Source organism: Siphateles boraxobius, unplaced genomic scaffold, assembly GCF_051911475.1.
Source record: "Siphateles boraxobius isolate OS27281-9 unplaced genomic scaffold, OSU_SipBor_1 372, whole genome shotgun sequence".
NCBI classification, from domain to species: Eukaryota; Metazoa; Chordata; class Actinopteri; order Cypriniformes; family Leuciscidae; genus Siphateles; species Siphateles boraxobius.
Genome location: NW_027509000.1, coordinates 5001 through 27500, shown reverse-complemented (window position 1 = coordinate 27500; position 22500 = coordinate 5001). Strand labels below are relative to the sequence as shown.

At 39.8% G+C, this 22500-nt stretch overlaps 2 protein-coding genes across 4 annotated transcripts in view; one reads left to right on the top strand and one right to left on the bottom strand.

Moving 5' to 3' along the window:
* Nucleotides 1-12847, top strand: part of syngap1a (synaptic Ras GTPase activating protein 1a) — a 32417-nt gene extending 19570 nt beyond the window's left edge. For 2 of the 3 annotated variants that reach the window (XM_077197238.1, XM_077197239.1), the window contains 7 exons: nt 2032-2221; nt 3190-3780; nt 5398-5856; nt 6467-6640; nt 9152-9363; nt 9445-9517; nt 12587-12847. In XM_077197238.1, the coding sequence (XP_077053353.1) occupies nt 2032-2221; nt 3190-3780; nt 5398-5856; nt 6467-6640; nt 9152-9363; nt 9445-9517; nt 12587-12616 (1729 nt within the window). In that variant the 3' untranslated portion in view covers nt 12617-12847. The remainder of the gene's footprint in view (nt 1-2031; nt 2222-3189; nt 3781-5397; nt 5857-6466; nt 6641-9151; nt 9364-9444; nt 9518-12586) is intronic. The other variant, XM_077197240.1, reaches the window with a different exon arrangement.
* A 6359-nt stretch (nt 12848-19206) lies between these two features.
* Nucleotides 19207-22500, bottom strand: part of lingo4a (leucine rich repeat and Ig domain containing 4a) — a 4971-nt gene continuing 1677 nt past the window's right edge. The window contains exon 2 of the mRNA XM_077197237.1: nt 19207-22500. This exon is cut by the window's right edge and continues 843 nt beyond it. Coding sequence (XP_077053352.1) covers nt 21517-22500 — 984 coding nt within the window. The 3' untranslated portion in view covers nt 19207-21516.

The following is a 22500-nucleotide window of genomic DNA, read 5'->3' as shown; positions in this document are numbered from 1 at the left end:
TATGATTTAAACCATGCTAGTGCAATTCCACTAATGCCAACATAATCTAGAGTCTATTTAAAAGAATGTTGTGGTTGATAGTGTCAAATGCAGCACTAAGATCGAGTAACACTAATAGAGAGATACAACCACGATCGGATGATAAGAGCAAATCATTTGTGACTCTAATGAGAGCAGTCTCAGTGCTATGGTGCGGTCTAAATCCTGACTGAAAATCCACAGATACCATTTCTTTCTAGAAAGGAACACAGTTGTGAGGATACTGCCTTTTCTAGTATCTTTGACAGAAAAGGTAGATTTGAGATCGGCCTGTAATTGACTAATTCTGTAGGATCAAGTTGCGTTTTTTTAACAAGCGGTTTAATCATAGCCAGCTTAAACGTTTTTGGTACGTATCCTAATGACAAAGACGAATTAATGATGTTAAGAAGAGGATCTATGACCTCTGGAAGCATCTCTTTCAGTAGTTTAGTCGGTATAGGGTCTAACTTACATGTTGTCGATTTAGATGATTTAACCAGTTTATAAAATTCACCCTCTCCTATAGCAATGAATGACTGTAATGTTTCGTCAGTGAGACTACACTGCACTGTCTGATGGTATACTGTAGTAGACGGTTGCATAGTTATAATTTTCTCCCTGATATTATCAATCTTGTAAGTAAAAAAGTTCATAAAGTAATTACTGCTGTGGTACTTGGAAACGTCTGGGATTGAAGCTTTATTTTTAGTTAATTTAGCCACTGTTTCAAATAAATACCTAGGGTTATGTTTATTTTCTTCTAATAGGGTTGAAAAATAAGCAGATCTAGCAGTTTTTAAAAAAACTCTAGTTTTGTTTGAATGTAACTTGACACCCTTGCCTCATTTAGTATGCGTGGTTCTATGAATATGCAAATGAGCCCCGCCTCCACTCACTCACAGCACTCAGAGATCCACTCGTTGACGATCACACGTTGATCTGATTGACCTCTCTTTCATCTTCTTTAAGCGCAACGGAGCAACTGTGTCTGAAGTGCTGGAAAGGAGAGAGTTAAAAGTTTCTGTTGCAATATCAAGTTCTTCTAAGCTATCTGGGATGCTGAGATGATGACACTGATTAGGAAGATTATTAATAAAGCAATTTTTAGTGGCAGAAGTGATAGGTCTAACATATTTGTAACACTGAGTCGGCTTTGCAGCCTTGGTTAAATGTAATTTACATGAGACTAGATAATGATCTGAGATGTCATCGCTCTGCTGCAGAATTTCAACAGCATCAACATTGATTCCATGTGATAATATTAGATCTAGAGTATGATTACGACAATGAGTAGGTCCTGACACGTGTTGTCTAACTCCAATAGAGTTAAGAATGTCTTTAAATGCCAATCCCAATGCATCTTTTCCATTATCTACATGTATATTAAAATCACCAACAATTAGGACTTTATCTGCAGTCAATACTAATTCTGATAGAAAGTCAGCAAATTCTTTGATAAAGTCTGTATGGTGCCCTGGTGGCCTGTATACAGTACCAGCACAAATCTTAAACGTGATTTATCATTTACACTAGATATTGTTACATTGTTACTATCCATCTATCTTTCTATCTATCTATCTATCTGTCTGTCTAACCATCTATCTATCTGTCTGTCTGTATCTATTTATCTGTCTATCTGTCTGTTTGTCTTTCTATCTATCTCTCCGTCTATCTTCCTGTCTATCTGTCTGTCTGTCTCTCTGTCTATCTATTTATCTGTCTGACTATCTATCTATCTATCTATCTATTTATCTGTCTGTCTGTCTGTCTGTCTGTCTGTCTGTCTGTCTTACTGTGTGTCTGTCTGTCTGTCTGTCTGTTTTTATGTGTCTATAAAAAGGAATAAATTCACTCTCTGTGGCTGTGGACTCATCAGACTGATGTTCGTGTGTGTGTGTGTGTGTGTGTGTGTGTGTGTGTGTGTGTGTGTGTGTGTGTGTGTGTGTGTGTGTGTGTGTGTGTGTGTGTGTGTGTGTGTGTGTGTGTGTGTGTGTGTGTGTGTGTGTTCAGCTCTATAGACATCTCTCGTCTGCCGTCTCCCACTGGCACTGGTGTTCTCTCTCACCCTGGAATGGCTGCTTTCTCCGACCGGGATCCCCGTGGCAACAAGGAAATGTTCTACGTGACCCGCCCACCTCTCGCTCGCTCAAGCCCCGCCTACTGCACTAGCAGCTCTGACATCACTGAACCTGACCCGAAGGTGCACACACACACATCCACACATACACACACACTCTCACTCATTCACTCACACACACACTAACACACTCTCTCTCACTCACTCACACACACACACACACACACACACTCACTCACTCACTCACACTCACACACTCAGCTCATATTTCATTTCAAAATCACATTAAAAAATAAATTTAATTTTTATTATTATTAATATGCTTTAAAAAATATATAATTTAATGCAAAATATTTTAAAATGTATATATATATATGTCTGTGTGTGTTTTTTTTTGTTTTTATTATTAATATATAATTATTCATAATATTGTAAAAGACTAAAAAAGATTGGTTTTGCATTGTGATGCATAATTAAGCATGTTAATAAGTCCTTTTAGATGTAGGGTTAAAACAGCATGAATTACCTTTTTTTGACAAAATATAAAAAATTTTATATATATATATATATATATTTTTTTAATGTTTTTTGTTATATAATTGTTTTATTAATTTTATTTTATATATATATATATATATATATATATATAATTAAGCATGTTAATAAGACCTTTTTGTGTAGGATTAAATCAGCATAAATTACCGCTAAAAAAATTAACTATATTATCACACCGCTAAAGTTCACCACATAAAGCAATATTCGTATTAGATAGCAAATTTCCCAAAATATAACTACAATAGTCAAAATTTGAAGTGGATCAAAACCTTTCATCAAAGTTATACATGTTATTTGTTAAAGGTATACAATACCCATTCTTTTCTTAGGACTTTTTGATCCACTTCAGATGTTAACTACTGTATATTATCGTTCTAATCTGCTGTAGATTTTAAGATTTTCTGTAAAGCTGCTGTGAAGCGATGTGTATCTTACACACACACACACACACATACATTAGAGTTGACAGAGTCCTGAAGCTTGAGTAACAGCACGTCTCGTTCTCAAACGGTCTGGTCTCGTGTGTGTCTCGTCAGGTTCTCAGTGTGAATAAGAGTGTTTCTATGATGGACCTGCAGGATTCGCGCATCAACAGCGTGTCGAACCTGCACTCGGTGAATGACCTGCTGAACTCGTCTCAGGGCTCCCTGGCGGGTCTGGGGTTCGGTCCGCTGGGTGGCGCCCCCCTCAGGGCCGGAGGACGCGTGTCGGCAGGCTCGGGCGGCTCCAGCATGTCGGGGGGGTTGCGTCTCGGTCACTCGGGCCTGACGACGGATTCGCTGTCTCAGCAGCAGCAGCAGCAAGCAGCCGCCATGAACGTGCCTCTGTCCTTCCAGAACCCGCTGTTCCACCTGGCGTCGGACGGGCCGCAGTACCACACGCCGCCACACGGGCCTGCCGCCCCCCCGCCGCTGCTGCTAGCGCCCGAGCCGGAGAACGGGCACGTGGGCTATGGCGTGCCGTCGTTCGGGCATAGTGGGTTCTCTCGGAGCGAGGATCTGTCGGCCCTGAGGAACCAGAACAGTCTGGTGCAACCCAACATCGTGCACTCGCACAGCTACAGCGACGACTTCACACGGCACAACCAGGCCGACTACGCCCGCAGACAGCTGTCGCTGCAGGTGCAGGTAACGCCGTTCCCACATGTATACTAATCGTTGACTGCAAAAAAAATATGGACGTAGTGTCCGTGACGTCACCTGTAGGCAGTGTTGGGGAAAGTTAGTAATGCATTACAAAATTGCGTTATTCCCTTAAAAAGTTACTAGTTTTTTTAGAACATGAATGCGTTACTGTCCTAATGTGTTACTTTTTTTTAAAGTAAAGTGTCGCAATTATAAAAACTAATAGTTACTTTTTAAGGGAGTAATGCAATATTGTAATGCGTTACTTTTCTAAAAAAAATAACTAAAACTAATAGTTACTTTTTAAGGGAGAAACGCAATATTGTAATGCGTTATTTTTCTAAAAAAGTAATGCATTATGTTATTTTATTTATTTTTTTCACCTGGGCTGTGCTTGTTTTTTTACAATAAAAAAGTTATATTTTGGGGCAAATGTAAATGTAAAGGTCCTTTCACACCAAAAGTGAAATAAGCCTCAGGCTGAAGGAAATGCATATTTACTCCTGTACAGTAGAGGGCGCCGCTCAATAAACCTTTGAGCTGCTGCTGTTTCTGGATCATGGTAGAATAGGATGCAGGAGAAAAAACAGTTTAACACTTACTTTACCAATAAAAACAAATAAATGTTTGCTTAAATCATCGCAAGTCAGAGGCAAGTACAATGATCCATAAAGTGTGACTAAATGGAAAAAAAAATTTATGTTTTATTTAAGATATTTAGTTATTGGAGGTTTGCATAGTATTCTGATTCTGCATTTCACTGATTTTATTCATTTTGAGGAATACCTTTTTGTGTGCAAGTGAGATGAGTAAATGCACACTCACATTTAGCTACAATAACTACAATAACCATCATGATCACACACACACACACACACGCCTCTGCACTTTGATTTGTCTCAACAAACAGGAGAGCTGTCAGTCAATAAATGTGAAAACAAAGTAACTTGCATTACTTATTTTAAAAGGTAACTCAGATATTCACGAGAGAGAAGGAAAGGTTTCCGCTTGGCTAATACTTAGGGTATCATTTGAGTTTTAACGATTCTGATTCTGCTTATCGATTCCTAATTTCAATTCCAATAAGGTAAAAAAAACAACGTATATATCATTCACATTAAGTCTTATTGCAAAACATGTAACTGTATCTGAATATCTTGAACAGAAATCAACCGATAAAGAACTCTTACACGAGGAGCGTTTGCCTGTGCTTTATAAACACCATAGAAGAACAACTAGCATAACTAATATAAATCTCAAGCGTTAAAGATACGGTTGAAATAAACAGTGATTTTCAGGTACAGAATATAATTTATAATTAAAATATACATTACAAATATAGTTATAAAAGTTATTGAGTGAAGAACGAGTGGATATTCTCTCTGTCTTCTGTTGATTAGTGTAATTATAGAGACGGCAGGAATATTAGTGCTGTCACTTTAAGAGCCGCACGATATAGTTACACACGTTCAGCTCAGAACACAGAGTCTCACGCTGGAATGCTTTAAACTCACAAAGGAATCGATAAGAGGAATCGACATTTAAATTTTATAACAAGTATCTACTAATACTGCTGTTGAAATCTGTGTGTGTGTGTGTGTGTGTGTGTGTGTGTGTCAGGAGAATCTCCAGCAGCAGGTTCTGATGGGCATCGCCCCGCAGACGGCGACGGGCACCGGCACGCCCACCTCTCTGGCCACGCCCCCAACCACCATTCACCCCGCCCGCCAGGCCTCCATGGCCCCGCCCCCTCCTCAGCGCATGAAGCCTCAGCCCCCCCACCAGCTGTCCGTCAGCTCGGCCGCTAACTCCACCCCCCCGAAGACACGCCCCCAGAGCGGGAACCTGCTGCAGTCGCCCGAGTCCAGCTACGGCGGGAGGCAGTTGCCGAGACAACAGCTGTCAGTCAAAGATAGCCCCGCCCCCGGGCTGCCGCATCAGTCCAGCACAGCCACGGAGAGCCCCGCCCCTCAGGGCGGAGCCAATGAGAGCGCAGAGAACACACCGAGCGGCCAATCAGCAAAAGCCTCGCAACAAAACAACCAGCAGCATCTGCTCAAGCCAGGCACAAACAAACAGGTGCGACCTGGGTCACAGTGTCTCGTTACGTTTACATACTGTCAAATCATCATATTATAGTGATTTCTGAAGGATCATGTGACACTGAAGACTGGAGTAATGATGCTGAAAATTCAGCTTTGATCACAGGAATAAATTACACTTTACTGTATATTCACATAGAAAACAGCTGATTTACACTGGAATAATATTTCACTGTTTTACTGTATTTTTGATTAAATAAAAGCAGAAGAGACTCTCTCAGAAATATTAACAAATCTGGTTACACTTTATGTTAATGTGTCATTGTTACAGTGTAATTAAATATTTAAATACTGAGTAATATTAAGCAACTACATGTACTTACTATAGGGTTAGGATAGGATTAGGGTTTGGTTGAGGGTTAGCTGCATGTAATGATGCATAATTTACTCTTATTACTATGGTAAGTACATGTAATATATGTAACAAGGACACTGTTAAATAAAGTGCTACCAAAAATCATCGCTAGTGTATATCCTCATATATTCTCAGATTAATCTATGATATACTGTATATATTCTGATGAGTGTGTGGTCACATGTTCTCTCTTTCTGTGTGTGTGTGTGTGTGTGTGTGTGTGTGTGTTCAGGGCTCGAAGTCTCCGTCCACGCTCAACCCCCCCACTGCGGCGTCGGAGCGTACGGTGGCCTGGGTGTCCAACATGCCTCACCTCTCCGCGGACATCGAGAGTCTGCGTGTGGACCGAGAGGAGTTCAAGCTGAAGGAGCATTCCAAGAGCATGGACGAGTCCCGCCTGGACCGGGTCAGTACTCCGCACGAGTGTGTGTGTGTGTGTGTGTGTGTGTGTGTGTGTGTGTGTGTGTGTGTGTGTGTGTGTGTGTGTGTGTGTGTGTGTGTGGACCGAGAGGAGTTCAAGCTGAAGGAGCATTCCAAGAGCATGGACGAGTCCCGCCTGGACCGGGTCAGTACTCCGCACGAGTGTGTGTGTGTGTGTGTGTGTGTGTGTGTGTGTGTGTGTGTGTGTGTGTGTGTGTGTGTGTGTGTGTGTGTGTGTGTGTGTGTGTGTGGACCGAGAGGAGTTCAAGCTGAAGGAGCATTCCAAGAGCATGGACGAGTCCCGCCTGGACCGGGTCAGTACTCCGCACGAGTGTGTGTGTGTGTGTGTGTGTGTGTGTGTGTGTGTGGACCGAGAGGAGTTCAAGCTGAAGGAGCCAGTACTGACGTCACGTGATCATCACGAGTGTGTGTTTTGTAGAGAAAGACACACGCCTGCGCATATATATATTCAGACGCGTATATCTATAGCGCCGTCAGCGCTTCACGGGTTTGTGTTTCTAAAGCTTACGCAGAGATCTTTTCTTTTTTCAAGGCTTGTACCCTGGAACCTGTCATGGTTTGCGTCCTCGAGCTCCAGGCACTGCTGTCGAGCGAATGAGCAATCAAAACTAACTTTATCTGGATAATAACTTTATTCTAGATCTGCTGTAAAGCCTAAACTCTCTCTGTTACTGTAATCTCCTGTTATCAGTGTAAAGCTGCTGTGAAACTCTATATTGTTAAAGCGCTGTAGAAATGAACAAGACTCGACTTGATGATCCGATCTTAACACAACACCATTTCATTGGTTGCGAAGTCATTTAAATGAAGTTTGTAGGGTCAGCTAATTTTTCACTAGAAAATCAAATGGGAAAAAATTTATTACATTTAATAAAAAATAATAATAATTAATAAGTTTAAAAAAATTGTTTCCCAATGTAAATGATTTATCATTATTTGTTTAAGCCTCAAAAATCATGACTTTATTTAAATTTTAAATGTTTTAAATTATACATTTAAAAATAAATAAAATTACCAAAAGTTTAGTTTTGCATTATGATTTTTTTTAAATTACTTTAAAGTTTTAATTTGCATAAATAAAATTAAGAATATTTTAGGACCAAAAGTTTGTGACATTATTTTCTTGATAATGAACACATTGATAAATGTTCGGGGTTAAATGTGTTAAATGATCAGTAAAAAATAAATAAATAAATGTATTTATTTATTCAAAGTAATTTTAAATATTAATTATTGAAATTCTAATTATTTTAAAATATGTAACATTTTAAATAAATAAATAAATAATATTTAAAATTATATTTTGCATTAAGAAAACATTTATACGACCAAAAGTGTAGTTTTGCATTGTGACATTATTTTCTTAATTATTAAACACAGTAATAAAAAGCACACTTTTATATTTTCATGCTTAAATCAGTATAAATTACTGATTCAGTGAAAATGTATTATTTTAACTCAGATGGTTTAGATAATTAATGAATTTAAAAATAATTGTTTTGATGCAAAATATTTGAAAGTATATTTTACATATAAAGAAAGACATTTATACAACGAAAAGACAAGTTTTGCATTGTGAGATGAGTTAGTGAATGCCCTCATCCTGATGATCAAGAGGAAAAACTACAAACAGGAACAGGAAACTAGAAACACAACATAAACGTTGAACACAGAGAACACATGACAATATTACAGTACTGTCCTTTTTTGTTATCTTTGTTATCAAAAATACGATCAAAGATACAAATAACAAACTATAGGACAATAATAATAATAATTTTTGGTTTGACAGCCAAAAGTTTTGCATTGTGAATTTTTTTAATTACTTTAAAGTTTTATTTTGCATAAAGAAAATGAAGAATATTTTTCTGACCAAAAGTTTGATTTTGCATTGTGACATTATTTTCTTAATCATTAAACACAGTAATAAAAAGTATTTTCTCGCTTAAATCAGTATAAATTACTGATTCAGTGAAAATATTTTATTTCAACCTACATGTTTTTAGATAATTAATGAATTTAAAAATGATTGTTTTGATGCAAAATATTTTAAATGTTATTTTATGTATTTAAAAAATGCAGACATTTATACAACCAAAAGACAAGTTTTGCATTGTGAATTTCATTTTTTTAAATTACTTAGTTTTATTTTGCATAAAGAAAATGAATATTTTTATGAACAGAAGTTTAATTTTGCATTGTGACATTATTTTCCACCGGTGGGCCCATAGCCATTACATATTTAAAACAGTAATATCTTATACTAAACTATAAAATATAAATATATTATATATAAAATATATCCTATAATTAAAAATATAATAAGTATATTTTACGTATAAGACAACACAGACATTCATACAACCAAAAGACAAGTTTGGCATTGTGCCTTTTTATTTTGCATTGTGAGATGAGGGAATGAAGGGATGTAAGCCGTGCGCTCCTCATGCTCCTGTGTGTGTGTGTGTGTGTGCAGGTGCGCGAGTACGAGGAGGAGATCCACTCGCTGAAGGAGCGTCTGCTGATGTCGCACCGTAAGCTGGAGGAGTACGAGCGCCGGCTGCAGTCGCAGGAGCATCAGACCAGTAAGATCCTGCTCCAGTACCAGAGCCGGCTGGACGACAGCGAGCGGAGGCTGCGGCAGCAACAGATGCAGAAGGACTCGCAGATCAAGGGCATCATCAACAGGTCAGACGCCTCACACACACACACACGCCTCACTGACGCAGCAGAGCATCCTGGGAATGTGTGTGTGTGTGTGTGTTACAGGCTGATGGCGGTAGAGGATGAGCTGAGAGGGAGTGGAATGCCTGACCTCAAAACCAGATTGTTCACAGAACAGGTTTGTCACACACACATGTCTGTAACCTTCATGCCTGGTAGTGTGTGTGTGTGTGTGTGTGTGAGTGTGTGTGTGTGTAAGTGTGTGAGCTCAGGGCTGTGCGCTATTTGATTTTATTTGAGTCCATAAAAATCCATATAAAAAGAGAAAATAATCAAATGTGATGAAGCCCATTTTTATTTGTAAAAGATATATCGATATTACCACATGATTATTATGTAATATGTGAACCATTTTATCATTGAATTTCTTGCTCAAATCTCATGAAATATTCTGGAGTCTCGCTCAGCCAAGAATGACAACTGTGGAAAAAAACTATAGTGAAAATTATAACATTAACAATAATGATAACTATGGTGAAAATTATAATTGTAGTGTTAATAACTATTGTGATAACGTCTCGGTTACGTATGTAACCCTCATTCGCTGAGGAGGGAACGGAGACATCAGTGAATCCATCGCCATCCAGTTCTACAAAACAAGCCAATGGCAAGGAAATGCCAGATCCCAGATCACAAACCTGGTCTCGAGAGTGAGCTAGTGAGAAAGTACGCGATCTCTGCAAACCAATCCAGTGGACGAACACATTCGAAAATGCGTTAGGCCGTCAACATCTCGAACGGAAGCCTGTGAAGTGAGCGGTTCAAGACGCGCAGGTCCAGGATTGGCCGTATCCCAGCGCTCTTCTTGGGTACAATGAAGTCGGGGCTGTAGAAGCCGGACCTCATCTCGGCTGGAGGAACGGTCTCGATCGCACCCTTCGCCAGTAATCTAGCGACCTCCGCACACGACAGGGGCATTGCCACCGACCATAGTGTGACGGACTCTCCGGAAGCAGGGAGGAGACCGTGCGAACTGAATCGCGTAGCGGAGCCGGATGGTTTTCACGACCCAGCGGGACAGGTTGGGAGGCTCTATCCAGGCTCCCAAGAACTGCATCAGCGGGGTCATGCGAACCACAGTCGTGCCCTCGGTGGGGCAGCGAGGCGGAATGACCGGCCCGGACGCAGGAGGCGGAGCGTCCCGGAAGGACGAGCGCTCCGCGGGGTCTGCTCTGACAGGGGTCTGGCGACAGAGGGACACGAGAGTGTCGAGGCGGAGCGTCACACACTGCCATCCGCGGCCTGAGAGAGCTCAGAGATGAGGGCAGCGAGCGGCGGGGTGAGGAGAACCAGAGATTCTCCCCGGTGGAGGGACCACCTCCTGGAAAGAACTGCAGCCCATCTCTGAGCAGTCCGCGTCAGGGGAGTCTTCCTGCGGGCACCTCCACGGCGCGGCCCGGGTGACGGCTGCTGCTGGGGCCGGGGCAGAACATGATGAATGGTCTCAGTCTGCTTCTGGGCGGCCGAGAACTGTTGGGCAAAGTCCTCGACCGCGCCGCCGAAGAGGCCAGCCTGGGATATAGGAGAGTTGAGGAAAGCTCAGCCTCCCTCATATCAGCCAGGTTTAGCCAGAGGTGTCTCTCCTGGACACAGCTGTGGACATCACCTGACCCAGGGAGCGCGCGGTCACCTTCGTCGCCCCGGAGAGCGGCTCTTCATGAGCCCCGGATCAGCTCTACCCTCGTGCATGTCCCTAGACCTGCAGGACCATGGCATGCAGCGAGGCGGCGGCTTTTTAAGTCTTCGTCACCAGGGTAGACGGAAATCTACAGGCTTTTGAGGGGTGCTTAGGATCACCACGCAAGGTAGAGCAGCTCTGAGGACACAACTGCATCGCTACAGAGCGCTCCAGCGGGGGCCCCAGTGTAGCCTTTAGCCGCGGCCCCATCGAGGGAACAGAAGGCGGAGGAGGCCACCGAACGATCACGGGAAGACAATGGTGACTTCCAGGACCTCGTGACCTCCTCACGCACTTCCGGGAAGAAAGGTATTGGTTGAAAAAAAATCTTTCTTTTTCCTTTGAATCCTCCCTTGTCTGGCTTATGCTACTCTGAGCAATACCTGAACTTTGTATTTTAAGCACTTCTTGTGTTGTTTTTGCCTCTTCACAATGACTTGCCTTTAGTCCTCAGTCGCTTTGGATATTCCCTTGCCATTGGTTCGTTTTGTAGAACTCGAAGCTGATAGGTTTGTAAGCGATATTCACTGTCGTAACTCGCAGTGACTGAACGAAAGGCAACTATATTAACATCCACACCAGTGGATGATATTGTTCTGTTTATTTATTGTCGTCTGTCTCTTCGAATGCTTGCGCTCTTTAAAGCATGATGGATTCTGATGTTCATAGTGATTCCAATGATGTCCTTCCTCGCTGTTTTTATTGTAGCTGTAATGTGAACTCTACTTAAAGTGATTATTGAAATAACTTTATAATCATCAAATGTAGTTATGGTTCTTGGTGTGAACGGAGCTTTACAGCGAATGAGGAACTGGGGCGTGTCCAGCGCTGGCCTGTGATTGGCTGACAGTGAGCACGTCCTCAGAGGGAGGGCCTGTGATTGGCTGATGGAGAATTACATGATATAGAGCAACTCGAACACATTTACTCTTCAGTTTCTTCTCATCGTGTCTGTCATCATTTATTCGTGTCCTTCAAACCCGCTCTTCATTCACTGATCATCAGCCTCATATTTCTACTCACATGACTGTGTTTTAATGCAATTAACTGTATGATGAATATTGAATTAATTATACCCATTGTGATGAATTTATAATGAGTGTGCCAGTGTTTGAGTTTTATTTTAGTTTTATTATCATTATATTAATATTTTGAATTAGCTTTTATTTTGATATTTTTAGTTTTCATGTTTATTTTTAGTATTTTCATCATGTGCTTTTGTCATTTTAGTTTTTTTTTTATGTATTGCTATTTAAGTTAATTTTATTTTTGGATTTCCATTTCATCATTTTTGTGTTTCAACTTAAACTTATTTCAGTTTATCTCCAAGGTAACATTTGTAAAAATAAAAAATAAAAATAAATATTTATTTTTTTATTTCTTTTATTTTTCAACTTTTCCTATGTTTACATTTGATGTTGTTTCAGCTTTATTTCAATGAACAGAAATGTTTTTAATAGTTTGAGTTGAGGACCCGACCCTGAATCTCGGCCTCTGTTTCTCCCTCAGCCGATATATGGTGCCCACTCTGGAACATGATTGGCCCGGGCAGGACTAGAGGACACGTGATTGGTTGAACCTCAACCCAGGAGTGTCTGACGATTGGCTGAGAGAGAAGAGAGAGGCGGAGCCTGAGCAGGACAACCAACTCTGCAGTCTTTCTTTCTCTCCTTCTCTCTCTCTCTCTCTCTCAAACACATGCTGAGAGAATATATATATATATGTATATAAGTGATATATAAATATATATTTCTCAGATGTGTCTCTCTCTCTCTTGCTGTCTTTGTCTTTTTTGAGCCAAATGGACGACAATCAGCATCTCGAGGCCGAAACAATCACACCGATAGCACAAAGAAAATCATCGCAGAATGAGAGAGAGAGACAGCACTCGTTCTCTTCCCATCATCTCTCTCTCTCTCTCTACTGCAGGAGTGTGTTTGTGTACATGAGTATGTGTGTGTGTTTGATCAGTTGCAGCCTCAACTTCCTAATAATGACTCTTGTTTTTTCAAATGATGTATTGAGGGGCTTGATTCTTTCTGAGCCAATCAGACGCTGCCGTGCCGCTCAGAGCCCCGCCCCTTCCTGTCTCCTCTGCGTGCCTAAAGAGCTCCACTGAGAACCACAGGGCAAACACTGACTCCACGAGGGAGTCGAACACTCGGTTCATCTCATGCTCACGTGGATGTGACTCTCCGAACACGAGACGTTTGCTGTTTGTACGAAGAGTTTCAGTGATTCAGATGAAAACCATCATCATAAACTGAAGCTCTCGCTCCCAGACGCCAGTGAGCCGCTCCTGTCAATCATCGTGTTAATCACACGCATTTCACCCGTTTGATTTGATCAAATCTATCATCAGATGCACAAACTCTGAGCTCTACACGACCATCCGGCAAAATAAAAGTTCGGTTTAACTTGAAGAAATTGTGACAGAAGCGAATAAGGAATTCAAGGAAAAAAAAGAAAAAATTATAAAAGAAAATCTTACTATTGTACAGCAGAATGTATTTCTCAAAGTAATAATAATAATATAAATAATAATTTTAAAAAATCTAAACTTTATTTTTAAGGACTATTAGACAATCTTCTGTGTTTTAATTTTTATCAGAAAACCTGTTGTGCAGCACTTTAAAAAATAAAAGGAAATGCACTTTCATTTGAGTACATTTTAAAAACTTAATTAAATTGTTGATATTTTATGCCTTAATTTGATTAATACCACAGTTTTTGGTAATGTATTTGTATTAAATCATAATTGTAGAAAAAATTATAACAGAATTTCTGAAAAATAAAACATTTCATTATTAATGTACAAATTAATACATTATTTCATTTAGAAAGTATGAATTCACTTGACTAGCAAGCTTTTTGATTATCAAAAAAATAAAAATAAAAAAACATTCAAATGGAATCCAGAAAAGTTAAAACAGAATTTGGCTAAAAAAAAAATAGAATTTAAGAAAAAATTAAATACATTTCATAGGGCCCTAAAATGTGTTTTTTTGTAAAACTTTTAATACGTTTTTGTTCAATATTAATTAGACGTGCTTTTTAAGTAATGTTTAATTTTAACATTAAAACGTAATCCAAAAATATTTAAATGAAAGACAGAATTTGAGAAAAACATAGAGATGTTGTGAAACATTAACTTGCGCGTGTTTTTCTGAGCAGTCTCATGCATTAGTGCGTATGGAGGAAAATATATTTTTAGCATGACGTGTCTCAGAAGTTTCATATTGATGCTTCCCTACAGATGTTGCCTATTAATATTTTCATGAAACGGTGAAATGGTTTAAATGGTTACTCCGGTATTGGGTGTGTGTGTGTAAGAGTGTGTCCTGATCATCAACGCTTCAGTCGACCGTCTGCGGCTCACTGGGTCTGAGAACAGCGCTTGTGCTTCATTCACACACACACATACACACTCTCTCTCTTACACACACACACACACACACTCACACACACACACTGACGGGCTGCTGATTTCTGTACATAGAGTCCAGATTGAAAGTTTCTCTCATTTTAAGTGGGTTGAGTTTTTCTCTTTTCTTGGTGTTTGATGGATGATACTCATATACGCCAGTCGCTGCTGGGGCTTTAGTCACTTACTTTCGTCTTTATTTACCTTTTCTGTTGGAAGTATTACTTTGGTCTGCATTTCAGGTAATAATAGTTATGAAAAAACGATGATAATGAACAGTGTTTCTGTGCCTACAGTTCTCATACTGAGCTCTGATTGGCTGAACATGAGCACGTGTCGCCAGTGAGACGCTCTGATTGGCTGAACACGAGCACGTGTCGCCAGTGAGACGCTCTGATTGGCTGAACACGAGCACGTGTCGCCAGTGAGACGCTCTGATTGGCTGAACACGAGCACGTGTCGCCAGTGAGACGCTCTGATTGGCTGAACACGAACACGTGTCGCCAGTGAGACGCTCTGATTGGCCGAACACGAGCACGTGTTGCCAGTGAGACGCTCTGATTTGCTGAACATGAGCACGTGTCGACAGTGAGACGCTCTGATTGGCTGAACACGAGAACGTGTTGCCAGTGAGACGCTCTGATTGGCTGAATACGAACACGTGTCGCCAGTGAGACGCTCTGATTGGCCGAACACGAGCATGTGTCGCCAGTGAGACGCTCTGATTGGCTGAACACGAGCACGTGTCGCCAGTGAGACGCTCTGATTGGCTGAACACGAGCACATGTCGCCAGTGAGACGCTCTGATTGGCTGAACACGAGCACATGTCGCCAGTGAAACGCTCTGATTGGCCGAACACGAGCACGTGTCGCCAGTGAGACGCTCTGATTAGCTGAACACGAGCACGTGTCGCCAGTGAGACGCTCTGATTGGCTGAACACGAGAACATGTCGCCAGTGAGACGCTCTGATTGGCTGAACACGAACACGTGTCGCCAGTGAGACGCTCTGATTGGCCGAACACGAGCACGTGTCGCCAGTGAGACGCTCTGATTGGCTGAACACGAGCATGTGTGTGTGTGTGTACACAGCCATGGTGTGTGTACAGGGGTCAGTTATGCTACGACAGATCGTGATCGTGTATCTTTTCCCATCGTGTAGCACTAGTTCTTACTGCTATGAGTTTATGATGAACGGGAACCACCCGCTAATTTAGCCATAGACACGGACAAGCCATAGCATTGACCTCTGACCCCTGACCCGATTCAGGAGCGTAGGATGTATATATTTATATATTTACTCATGGAAATATTCTCGAATGCGGGAGAGATTTGTGATTCTAGAGTGCAGCATCTCTGAATATGGAGTGATGTTTTGAATGTTCATATTATGATTATTATTATAAAGATATTATATTCAAATATGATTATTATTGTAATTATGAATTTCATTTTATTGACGACTGATAAACAGAAATGTCTTTCTTTTTGTGAATATGGAGAAGTTTACATTTTTCTGGGGAAATATTACAAAACTTTAAATATTTCAACAAACAAATAAATAACTATATACATGCTTAAAAAAAGACGTGTTTTTATTTGATGAATCTGTTTATTTTAGGGCCTGAAATGTGTTTGAGTTTAGAGGAATACACTGGTGTAGATGACTGAAAGCATCATCACATTAGACACAAATAATATTTAATAAAACTATATTGGAGGTTTGGGGAATGTGCAGAACTTTGTAAATGTGTCAGTATTATTTGTAAGAATACATTTGTTATAAAAAAAATAATAACAGAATTTCTGAAAAATAAAACATTTCATTGTTAATTTGAAAAATTAATACATTATTTCATTGTTAAGAAAGTTGTATGACTCTGCTTGATTAGACATGCTTATTGATCATTAAAATTTAATCGAACCATTAAAATGGAACACAGAAAAGTTAAAACCGAAAACAGAATCTGGTAAAAAAACAACAACAATAGAATTTAAGAAAAAATTAAAAAGATATTTGTTTCATTTGTTTCAATTGTTTGTTTCATGATTTAAAAAAAATAGATGTGCTTTTATAATTAATGTTCATTTTAACATTAAAATGGGATCCAAAAATATTTAAATGAAAACTTAATTTAGCAAAAAAATGTAACGTATTTAATTAATAGGGCCCTAAATGTATTTTTTGTTAAACGTTTACTTTGTTTTTGTTAAATTGTATGCTTCATCACTTTCAAGGTGTTTTTTGATTACTAAAATTTAAATTACCCCTTAAAATGGGATTTAATTTAATATAATTTACAGCACCTTAATAAATTATTGTATGTTGTTAAACAACATTAAACGTGTTGTACTTCTGTCCCACAGCCTCGTCTTCTTGCCTGTAAAATGCATTCTTGCTTTGAATTCTTTATTCGTCATTTTGTACTAGAGGTCAAAAATATATATTTTATAGAAAAGGTACATCACCACCCTGCTCCGACCAAAGTGACTTAAACGACTTCCCAACTCCTAAAATGGTAATTCTGAGGGACATTTGATCTTGTGGGGGCTCAGCCGTCCGCCATATTGGAACGGTCAAAGACGGTCCGTGAACATGTGAGAGCAATTGCCTGTGTCTGCTACCATAGTTAGACACATATCAATATATGAAATAGACTTCAGCAGATGATGTTACTAAACTAATACATTACAAGACAAGCGTTAGCTAACACGACATTAAAAGTTACCATTAATTAAAAATATTAAATAAAGTACCACCGTAGAAACATGTTATATTGAGTTAATACATATAAACAGTTTTAAGTGTGTTGTCAGAGAGCTTTTCAACAGTAAACATGGACAGCTGGGATTTAGCTACTTCAAATCTGTGCCAGAAATCATTCAGGTGGGAAACCGCTCTAAAACTAACATCAAATCCTTTGTTCAGGGGCAGAGTCACGATGCAATTCAGATCATCAGGTTTAAAATTTAGAGTTTTTTGGATCAGCTTCCTGGAGAAGTCAAGACGTGACATCCCCAGGAGCTTCCCCTCAACTTCTTTGAATAAAAAACGCACGCTGTGGTGCCTCCTCATGCCGGCACGGGCAGCCGACATGGTGGAGACACCAACAGCCTAAAACTTTAAAAAACAATAAATAAATAAATAAATAGATAAAAAGGTCTTACCTTAAAACAGAACCGGAATAAAAGCAGCTGGATCAATGTACCTCTCAAAAGTTTGGGGCTCAAGTCACTGAAGGACCCAAGCCGGAAAAACCTCCAAGAGGCGATCGCTGTCTCTACCCTAGGACCAGACACTTGATCTTAGCCAAAAGGCCGAGAAGCGATACTGATAATGTGTTCGAGCTGAAGGAGTCACTCAGCGCGACACACACCTCAATGACGGTCACACGGTCTCATATCAGGAGAAACACTTCAAACTACAAACACACACTCGAGAAGTAATGTCCCGCTCAGAGACTGAGAGGAACTCGGAGATTCTCACAAATAACAAGATGAACTCCTGAAAACATGCGGATTATTCTTCATCCGTTAGAGTTTAGCATCGTCCAATCAAACACGAGCACAAGGTCCATCGGCCAATCAAACACGAGCACTGAGTCCATCGGCCAATCAAACATGATGACAAAAATACTGCTTTATCTCCGTTTTTAGTCTATGTTAATCACGAGAAATTCACTATTTATCATGAAATAGTTAAATGAAATCTTTCAGGTCGAATTCAGACGACAAATTCTGAAAATAACACCGAAGAAACGGTGTTTTTTGCACACTTTCATTCGCTTGATGCGCCTCGTGTGGTTTAATGCGGCACTGCACGTTCAACGTCACTGACTGAGGCGTTTAATTCATACGCTTCAAACCGCAACAGCCTTTAAACTAGTCGATGAAACTCTTAAAACACAACAAAATAGCAATCTGTATTTTTACAAAAACTTCAAACATGTGCCATAATGCTACGGATAAGTTTCAAAATCACTTCAAACGCATCAACCTACTGATGAAGGATGGGAAACAATAAAAAGACAACACTCAACATCTACTCTTAAGATGGACGTAAACGTAAACACACATTAGGTCTATAATATTACACCAAAAAATCTATATTATTATTAAAAGCCGTGTAAAATATTTTATAATTTTGTGTTACAGTCCCAAACCCTTCAGAATCCTCAGCAAGCTGTCTATCTAGTGCAGTAAAATACGGTTGTCAGTGAATGGGACGCTACGTTTTATTCAAAATGAAATACCTTCAATACATTTTAGCTTTAATAAGCTTTCACCAATAAATATTAAGAATAAACCTGGTGTCCTTCATGATTCCGATTCTTTCCGACAGCTAAAATAAGCACTCGAACGCCACGAAGTGGGAGGTAGGAAATGTCCGATGTCACGTGAGGACAGCACAGACTGTAATGTGATTGGCTGAGCAGCAGGAGGCGCCAGTGTGACGCTCCAGAAAACACGAGGACTGACGACAGATCAGACGGACACGTGACTGGAAACGTCCAATCAGAGCGTCTGCATTCAGACTCAGAGGTTAATCTCACGATCATGATCTGAAAATGAATGATGAGGGACTGTACGAGTGTGATCTCTTATTTTTTGTGAATTATGAATGAGATTTGCAAATATAAATGAATATTTACAGCATATAATATGATCGTTGTGTATATGACCAATAAAGCACTGCATCAAACAAATTGTTTCGAGATAACTTTAATGGTTTTGGCAATGGTTTCTTACAGAAATTGCGAAACTGATTGATTTTCATTGAATAAAAATACTTTTTTCCAGGAAATTAAAAGTAAATTGATCATTTAAAACAAACAAAAAATTGAATAGTAAAAATAGTAAATAGAAATATTTTAACTTACGCATTTCTCAAATTCTAGTACATTTCCAATCGCGTCTTTAGAACACAATACAAATGTACAATCAAACCCCTGATATTTCTAAAAAGAGATCAGCATATTAATATTTGCAATAAAACAAATGATACAGAGAGATAATCTCAGACGTAAAATTCATAAAAACTGACAGAATCTTGAACAAAGAATTTGAAACGATTATTTATGGTAATAAACAGCAGTGCATGAGGATACAATATTGCTCTGAGTTAGATAGTTAGATTAATGTTTCTTACATCGCTTTCAAATGCATAAATAGGTGATTTTTTTACCGTCTGCACCAACAATATCAGTTTTCATAAAACACATGCAACCGTTCCAGACATTCATGCAAACCTGAGATGCAGCGCTTTCATTATCTCTGAATAAATGATATATAATTCCTCTGGGATTCAGTGAACATGAATGAACCTAATTAACCTGAGATCATCTCTCATCAGCGGCTCGATGAGAGCCAGTGACGTCATCACTCATGCACGTGCGTTCATGCAGATCATCGAGGACCTTTTAGAAGAGTTAAAGCTCATTATCATCTCACACACTTCAATCATTACAAACACATTTACATGCACATGGCAGATTAATCACAAACAAACATATGCATATATCTGAGATGCCAAAAGTTTTGCAGACGTGACATTGTGAAACGAGAAAATATGTTTTTCTTTCATGTGACATTACTTTAATTGTTTTGAGAAACTGATCAAATTTAAGTGACTTTATGCTAAAAAAGATAAAAAAATAACCATTTGAGTCCATTAAAATGAGAAAAAAATATTCTAGCATCAGATTTAATAGTTTTTTATTTTCTTATTTAGTGTATATCGTTTAAATTTAATTAAGTTAGTTGTAATAATTTTTTTGCTTTTGTTTTTTTCTTCTAAATGTCTATATAGTTTTTATAAAATTTTTATTTCAGTTTTAGCTCAAATTATTTTATTACATCTAAGTTTTTTATATTTTATTTTATTTCAGTAAAAAAAAATGTAAAGCAACAAAAAATGTTTTTTTTAAATGTTTTAGTTTTAGTTTCAGTTAATTGTAATAACCCATAATCTCATTAATTTTGATAATTTTCTCAGAAAACGAGACTTCATAAGTAATTTAGCATCTCCAGTAAATGTTTGTTGATTTAAAGGATTAGTTCACTTCAGAATTAAAATTTCCTGATAATTGACACGATGTCTGTCTTTCTTTAATCGAAAAGAAATTAAGGATTTTGAGGAAAATAGTTTCAGTGCAGTTCAGTGGTTAAAAGTATATAAATGTTTATTTTGTTATAAATGTGCGCTGGTTTGTCTAGATCAGACTCTTATTCCTCGGCTGGGATCGTGTCGAGACTTTGAAGCTGCACTGAAACTCACATTTGGACCTTTATTGAAGTCGCTATATGGAGAAAAATCCTGGAATGTTTTCCTCAAAAAACTCCAATTCTTTTCGACTGAAGAAAAAAAACATTGGATGTCTTGGATGACGTGGGGGAGAGTAAATGATCAGGAAATTCTGAAGTGAACTACTCCTTTAACCCTCTGGCGCTCTTCGTGTGTCAGTCAAAAATGGTCAAAACGAAGTGCAAAAAGTTTTAAAAAGTGTTTTACATGTATTGTTATGAATAATGTGCAAAAGTACAATTTTAAATCTTTATATGAAATATATATTTTCAAAAACATGTTTTACTCTAAAACTGTGAGAAAATCAAAGCCATAAATCTAAACAAGCTGTGTTAAAAAAGTTGAGCCTGATATCTCAAAAAATGAGCTTTCAGTGAGAGTTTGTTTGGCCGCAGTACCAAACGCTTCCACTAGATGAAATTAGTCTACCATTCATGATTTTTGCGTTGATTTTTTTTTGTGTGTTCACATAGCAAACGGCAAAACCTTTACCAATTTTCGTAACATTACGATGAAGAAAAAAACCGGGAAAAAAACGAATGTAACATTTTTTGGACAAAAATGACGAAGAGCACCAGCGGGAATGTTTAGATATTTGTGCTGGAAAACGAGAGAGAAACACTGCGGATGAAAATCACAGGACATTCACACGAGGAGCGTCATGCATCTTATGCACTCAGGATATGTTGGATTAGAAGCACCTGGAACAGGTTCAGATCAGCTTCATGGTGAACCGGCCCGTTTCCACGTTGGTCCGGCCGGTTCCGTTCGCCGACGCGGAGCTGCGCGGGACGAAGTCGATGGTCGCCGTGTGTTTGATCTGTCCTTTGCTCTGACTCCAGAAGAACATGAACACGAAGCACACGGCAACCGAGCTCAGGAACGACAGGAACCCCATAGTCACCGCGATCACTAGCGTCTTCACGTCGAACGGGAACGGCTGCGACCCGTTAACCGGCACTTGTCCCGACGTGAAGCTCCAGCCCTCCAGAAAGAACGGTCCGGAACGGTTCCGAGTGGACGCCGGAAACCCGCGCACCCGTAGGCTAACGGAGACGCTATCGTTCCCCGCGGCGTTCGACGCGACACACAGATAGTATCCGCTATCCTGCACCTGTGCGTAACGCACCTCAAGCGTCCCATTGGGAAGCACGCGGACCCTCCCCAAACCAGTGAGAACGGAGCGCTTCGGGTTCATCCAGGTGATCGCCGGCGCCGGGTCTCCGTCAGCCGCGCAGAAGAACAAAACCGTGTGGCCTTCATCCGTACGAACGTCTTGCGGCTTACGGGTCAGAATGCGAGCTTGCCGACACGTGAACAGCCTGGGAAGCTCGACCTCGGAAAAGTCGTGGAGCATCCGGCCTTGCACCTGCACAGGTGAGCCACAGGTGGGCGAACGCCCGAAGCTAATCCGCGAGCGTCGGCGCATCACCCAGAGAAGTCGGCAATCGCACGCTAACGGGTTCCCGTCCAACCGGAGCACCTCTAAAGTCCCGACCGAGTGGAACGCCGACGACTCCAGCGTCGCTAATCGGTTCCCAGACACGTTTAGGAGCTGGAAACCCGCTAGGTTACGGAAAGCGCCCGGTTCGATACGCAACAATCCAGTGCCAACTAAATGCAGCTCTTGAAGGCGTAGCAAATCCCCGAGGAGATTTGGAAGAATAATAGTGATTGGATTGTAGGACAAATCCAG